The 7174-nt window shown below is 47.0% G+C and overlaps 1 protein-coding gene across 2 annotated transcripts in view; it reads left to right on the top strand.

Annotated features, from left to right (window-relative positions):
* ARHGAP25 (Rho GTPase activating protein 25) overlaps positions 1-7174 on the top strand; it is a 97029-nt gene that overhangs the window by 71113 nt on the left and 18742 nt on the right. For both annotated transcript variants that reach the window (XM_003793449.3, XM_023515309.1), the window contains exon 5: positions 2054-2261. In XM_003793449.3, coding sequence (XP_003793497.2) covers positions 2054-2261 — 208 coding nt within the window. The remainder of the gene's footprint in view (positions 1-2053; positions 2262-7174) is intronic.

The raw sequence follows: 7174 nt of genomic DNA, 5'->3' as shown, positions 1-7174 counted from the left end.
TCCCTGGGCTCAGGCAGCAGGTGGGAGTGGAGAGGATGAGAGGAGCCTGCAGCAGTTACAGGTGGAGGGGCGGTCCCTGGGCTCAGGCAGCAGGTTGGAGTGGAGAGGATGAGAGGAGCCTGCAGCAGTTACAGGTGGAGGGGAGGTCTCTGGGCTCAGGCAGCAGGTGGGAGTGGAGAGGATGCAGAGGAGCCTGCAGCAGTTACAGGTGGAGGGGAGGTCTCTGGGCTCAGGCAGCAGGTTGGAGTGGAGAGGATGAGAGGAGCCTGCAGCAGTTACAGGCACCTGGACTCAGGCAGCAGGTTGGAGTGGAGAGGATGCAGAGGAGCCTGGCACAGCTCTTTACAGAAGCGATCCGTATTCAGAGACTGGATACAAGGGGACAACCAGAGAGAGTCAGGGAGAGAACTGAGGGACTTTGCAAACTGGTGTCCTTGGGAGTGAAATGCAAGGTACAGCAGGACCCTGAGTGTGACAGAGGCAAAGTCAGACAGAACAGGACTGAAGCCACAGCCTGTCTCTGAACCTCCAGGATGCCAAGGGCATGCGGACTGGGTGGGAGAATGGGTAGGCGAGGATTGTCCTGTTTTATAAACTAGTCTTGTTCCACTGCCAGGGTGGGGAGCCTAGCTACAGAGCCCAGTGCTGACGGGGCTGGAGTGGAGCTGGTCCTTGCTTGCCATGCTGGAGGCAGCGTAATTTAAGAAAATATTTTTGGAAAGTGATTTGCATACCATCCAAATCCTAAAATTGTTCCAACAATTTGACCCAGTAATCCTGCATGTGGGAATTTGTCCTAAGGAAATAGTTCAAAAGAATGAAAGGTCTATGTTCATCCATCTCCATGTTAATTAATTAATTAAGTAATTAAAAATGGTGCCTTGTACTATAGCCATTCCAAGAATTCTGCTAGATGAATGAACATGTGTGTTGTGGCAATGTATATAATTAGAACACAGTAAACAACCTAAACTACTTAAATGTATGGAACATCAGTGTGCTAGTCTCCCCTTATCCTGGGGGGAGTTATGTTCCAAGACCCCCAGTGGATGCCTGGAACTGAGCATAGCACTGAACCCTGAACACTCTGTTCGTTTGCTCTTGTAACTCGACAGCTGCAAAGTGACTCCCAGGCAGGCAGTGTGTATAGCGTGGCTACACTAGACCAGGGGTCCTCAAGCTTTTTAAACAGGAGCCAGTTCACTGTCCCTCAGACCGTTGGAGGGCCAGACTACGGGCCCTGGGATGAGTCGGCTGCTAAGCAGGACAGGCAGCAGCAGCAAAAACACCCAGCAAGCTGGATAAATGTCCTAGGCAGGCTGCATGTGGCCCACGGGCCATAGTTTGAGGATGCCTGCACTAGACAAAGGTCCCAGGTGGGACAGCGTGGGATGGCGTGAGATTTCATCACAATACTCAAAACTCATAAACTATTTCTGGAATTTTCCATTTGCTATATTCAGACCATGGTTAACTGTGGGTAACTGAAACCACGTGAAACAAACCCTGGGATATGGGGAGGCTATGTGCTGTGTTATGCATTAGTGCTTTGTGGCACAAGCAGAATTCAAGGCACCCTGCTTGCTGCTGGGGTAGGTGCATATTCTCAGGAGTTTACCACCTGCGCTTGGATGCCCACTGGGCTTTGCCCTGAGCTACCTGATCTTGGCCAGTTCACTGGCGCCTCTGAGGCTCAGGGTCTTAAGCGTTACTACCACCCCATGGGGTTTGCTGTCAAGACCAAATGAGAAAAAGCATGCGAAGTGCTTGGCACAATTCCTAGCCCAAAAGTACTCAGTAAAAGCCAACTGTTATTTTGAGTATATAAAAGCTGAGGGCCAACTGAAAAAGACTGTCAGAGACTGCCCCAAATTTATAGCCCCCAGAAATATTATGCGTGACTTGTCTCCCATATTTTGTTGAGTATCATTGCACTAAGAATTCTGAAGTTACAAGTGACACAGAAAATCCAGAAATAGGTAAAGTGCATTGACCCATCTGTCCATCCGAGGGAGGTGAGAATGATGGGCAGTCCTGTGTGTCCTCTCCCCAGCCGTGTTTGGTCAGCGCTTGGATGAGACTGTGGCCTATGAGCAGAAATTCGGTCCTCATCTGGTGCCCATCCTGGTGGAGAAGTGTGCAGAGTTCATCCTCGAGCATGGCCTGAACGAAGAGGGCATCTTCCGACTGCCTGGGCAGGACAACCTGGTAAAGCAGCTGAGAGATGCTTTTGATGCCGGGGAGCGGCCCTCCTTCGACAGGTATGCTGTCCTCCCCTGCAGCGTCCCACCTCTGCCCTCCCCACTGCCTGGCTTGGGTGAGAGGACCTCTCCATTCAGGTGAGCTAAGGATTTGCACAGACACATGTGAGAGCCCTGGCTTGAGACATAATTCAAAATCTGAGAGCCAAGAGCACAGTTAGGAGAGAATCAGATAGTTTGTGTGACAGATGGTGGGAACCAGAGCTAGAGCCTTGCTGGGGGGATTCGGGTGAGGTTCAAAATATTGGGGAAGGAGATGTACCGAAGATGGGACCTAACTGAGACCCACTCTTTGGTAAATGAGGAACACAGAGTGCTGAGCCAACTTTACGAACATTCAGTGTGGTGGGGAACACACTGCATCTAATCCGAGGGCACCAGTGGCCTTCCAGAACCAGAGCTTCTCATTCATTTCTGAGACCACAGGACTGTGTGATTCTGATTCAGTTTGGAGCCCTTTTGGAGGGCTAGTGTCCTGATGAACTGCTGTCTCGGCAGCTCGATGTTGCCACCTCTCCTCTGTGGATGTTGCCTGGCCTTCTCCGGAGCAGATGGGGCATAGTGACACTTCTTCCCACTATCCCTCTCCCTGCTGCCACCTCCAGCCACTCGCCTGAGGCCTCCCTCCCTGCCACACTCTGCGAGTGCAAACCCCAATGTGCACCCCATGTCTGTTGTGCAATATTCACCGGGTTGCCTGTGTGTACTTGTCCTGCTGGCAAAAGAATGACCGTTCTTTCCAAATTAGCAGCTGAAAACCAGGATTTAGTAAATTGGGCCTGAATGCTATTCAGTTTCTAAAAACTGAAATTCTCCAGAGCTTATTTAGGCCAAAGGGGTAGGACTGATTCTGGGAAAACCGTGAAGCCCTAAGCATCACGCTGGTGTGGTCTCTCCCTCACCCTGCACTCTAATCACCAGTGCTGCCCACTCTTCCCCTGAAACACTGCTGAGACCCATCGGTTTGTCTCCATGTTCATGGCCAGTCTTAGAGTGTGGACCACTATCATTGTCATGCAGTAAGTTAATTTACCAAGGGTGCTGTATTTCAGTACTCCAGGGTCTGCTAAGGAAGCAAAGGTATGGGTTTTGTTACTGGAACTACAGCAGGTTATGGGCAACACATTTAGGGACCTTCAGCAGCACCATAAAGTACGTGTTATTTTCCAGCACCTGTTCCATTACACTCACCACATTTATATCAGTTTTCTTCTTATGTTTTTAATTCATTTTGACTTGATCAAAAGATACAGGTGAGTTGTTGCTAAAGCAATCCAAACAGTGTGCCAAAAGGAACAGAGATTACTGGTATTTGCCAAGTCACTGACTTAAGCTTTAGCTTACGCATCTACCTGTAAAGTTCATAAGCACCTATGGGTGGTGGCATCAGAGTCTTTGATTCCTGTGAAATACTGGGGGCTGGAAAGAGAAGAGTTACCACACTTTGTCATGACATCTTCACCTCTAGAACTGAGAGGCCAAGTTTACTCAGAAATAGGAAGGGTCGGTTGCCTGGGGCTCTTCAGGGTCCTGCCAGGGTGGACTCTTGGGTTCACGTGACTCTTGAGAGAACAAGTTTTGGGAGGTATGACTGGTTCTTATTTGATTCTTGTTTAGTTGCATTTACACATACTTAGGAGCCAGACCTCCTCTCAGAGCATGTCTCAGATTAAAGGAAACATCTTCTCCACCCATGGATTATCAGAACAAAGCATCCCATGGGCTTTGAATGGGCCTCCAAGTAGAGTGAGCAGAGCCCACCCCAGTGCCCAGCTTTCCATTTCTTCGTCTTCTGTGATGTGATATGAAAGCCTAATCTCACATTGGACCACCGAGTTTTGAAATTATTTTCATACACATTTCTGATTTGACCCTCAAGGCAAACCTGGAGAGCAGGGCTATTGCCATTCTGCAGGTGATGAAGCGGCCTTAGAAAGACCAAGCAACTCATCAAGGGGCAGGCAGCCTGTTCCTGGGCTATGAAGAGTCAGCCTCAGGTCGTCTCACCCCTGGGTCACTGCCAACTCCAGAAACCCTCCCCTTCCCTTTCTCTTGCCCTCGCCTACCCCCTTCCACTCTTCCCCACTTCTCCCCCCACCCACACACATATACAATTCTGGTGAACAGTCTCAAGGTGGATCTCTTCCCCTCCCATCCCCAGGCCAGCCTCGTGCTCAAGAAATCATCTAACACTGGTCACTTTCACTTCAGAGTTAATTTGCCAGTTTTGTTGACCTCTCTTGGGTTATTGGCTTCTTAAACCTTTACCGTAGTTGTAGATTTTGTTGCCCCCTGTAAGAGACATTTTAGGAGGCAGTGAGTGGAAGAGGGGGTTGAGGAGAGTGGAGAGCCCCTTCCTGGTGCCTTGACATCACTCCTGTGGGCACTCACCTAGATCCATGTGCTCAGTTCCACCCCAAGACCCCACCACCCCATTGCCTCATTAGAACAAAGGAAAACAAAGGAGCTCTTGTTTGATGAGAATTTAGTGCAGTGGATAAGTATCATTAACTATATAATGAAATTTTAAGTTACGTCCAGTTTCTACTAGGATGGATAATTTCTACTAGGATGGATAATTTCTGGCCATAAAGCTGGCATACTTCCCACACCTACATTTCTGTGACAAATGGACTTACAGATATAGGGACCATTTCAGCAGCACCATAAAGTACATGTCATTTTTCAGCACCTGTTCCATTACACTCACCACATTTATATTCAGTTTTCCCGCTATCCCTCTCCCTGCTGCCAATATGCCACGTTGCAAGCATTGGTGCCCTAGAGAAGGGTTGGCAAAGCCAACTGAGGGGCCCTGGGTAATCTCTGATGGATCAGCTGTCAAGCTCAGAAGCTAGCTGATTTGCTCTTAGCCCCTGATTAAAAATATATATGTATATATTTAGGGATGTTCCATTGGGTTGGAGGAACAGCAAAATCAGAGAAAATAATGCTGGAAACTTAGATCACAGAATTGGCCTCTGAGTTAGCCCTATTACAGGGGAACCAACATTAAAACAAAAATTTACAGAAATAACTGTGTAAGTTCCATTATGTTAAGTGCTAAACATAAAACATAGCACTATGATAACTTAGAGTAGGGAGCTTTTGACATGGTCTGGTGGATTTAGGGAGGTCCCCAAGAAAATGACATTAAAACAGAGACCCAGTAAACAAAGAATGAGGAGTGAGCCAGACTTAGGGGACATGGCTTCTCAGCCTTATCTTTGGTGAAATGAATATGGAAGCTTTATGTAGGTTTCAGCATTTTAAGACAATTTATATAGTTAATTGTGTTCTTATATTAAGTCATTGAAGTACCCATACTACATCTTTCATTGTAACCCTGCCTCTTTTCTAATATTGGATATTTTTGTTGTTTTAATTTATCCTGATACAACAGTCTAGTTGTCTTATTTTATTATTGTTGTTTCTCTTCAAAAGATCCAGTTTCTTGACTTATTATTTGTGCTGTTTTTCTTGTTACAGATTCATTTTCTGAATCATTCTATGGGTGTGCTCTGAGTGTTAGAGGCTCCAACCTGCACTGGGCAGTGCATCGGTGAACAGACTGGGTGGGAGGCTGGGCAGGCTGAGCAGAGTCTTGGCCAAAGACAATGGCCCGCTGAGATAAGGCACTGAAAGGAGGGAAGGAGTGTGCAGGGTTCTCCCTGCCTTTGAGATAACAGAACAGAGGGGCTTTGGAAGACTGATGGGATGTACGGTGAAGGAGAGGCTTCAATTAAACCAGAGTCCCAGGGATTCTGATAGAGACAACTAAGGGGGTGGATGGCAAACTAGGGGTGTCAGGAGAATGCCATTCCTGCAAGTCATCAAGCTAATTGTTTTTCTGCCACTTTCTTGGGAACTTATAATTTGACAAGAGTACTTTTCCCAGCCTGACTTTGCACAGGGGTATTTTTAGATAGTGACTCAGCAGGGAAGGATTTTCTAGAATTCCAATGTTATGTGAATGGTCCCCACCCTAGATTTCCTGAGGGCAGCCGTGGAGCATAGATGGGGCTCTGTGCCAGCCCATTTTTTCCTTTCCAGGTAGAGTTCACATGCTGCGAAGGGGAAAACTTTTCAGATGACAGCTCCAACAACTGGCTGTCAAACATACACACAAAACAGAACAAACACAGCCTGCTCAGACAGAGCTTCCACCAAGGCCCGGTGTGCTCGTTCCTCTTGCCTTACATGCCTCTCTTCTCTTCCTGTCCAATTCCCAAGACCAGCAGGCATATGCGCACAGCCTACTCTAGGTTCTTCCTTGCTGAAACCTGGAAGATTCCCAGATGGTCTGGACCTGGTAACACTTGAGTCCTCCCAGCTCTGTGGGTCAATGAAGCCAAGGGTCTTGTGTGTCCCTCGTATTGGCTACTGAAATCCCAGTGCTTGCTTGGCATAGTATCTTGCATCTAGTAGGCTCTCTTGATGCTTGTTAAGAGAATGAATTATTGAGTGAGTATATGAGTGAATCCCAGAACTATTTTAAGCACTCTGGAAGAGTATAGTGATCAATGGACCAAGAACATAAAGAAGTTAGCACATGCAAAATTAAGGACTAGGTAGACAGGGCTAATTGTGAGACACTAAGTGACTTGAGAATGAAGAAAGCAATAAAGACTAAAATAATTAAAGAAGATTTAAAAAGTGGACTTTGAACTTACCTTTGAGGTAGTTCAGTGGGAAAGATAAAGGAAAAAGTGTTCAGAGTTGTTATTCTAGAAGGAGGGATTAGCAAAAATGTTCTGAATCTGATTAGCTGATTCTTCTTTATCGAGCTCTACTCCTCTGCCCAGCTCTCCTGAGTAACTAAGGGTTCTACTCCCCGTGTAACTTATGGATCACCAGAGCAGAAGTGAGGAAAGTTGCAGAGTTTCCTTTTCTTTTTTTTTTTTTTTTTTTTT

This window comes from Otolemur garnettii, unplaced genomic scaffold, assembly GCF_000181295.1.
Source record: "Otolemur garnettii isolate 467f Iridium unplaced genomic scaffold, OtoGar3 scaffold00068, whole genome shotgun sequence".
Taxonomy (NCBI): Eukaryota; Metazoa; Chordata; class Mammalia; order Primates; family Galagidae; genus Otolemur; species Otolemur garnettii.
This window is presented reverse-complemented; position numbering and strand designations above follow the sequence as displayed.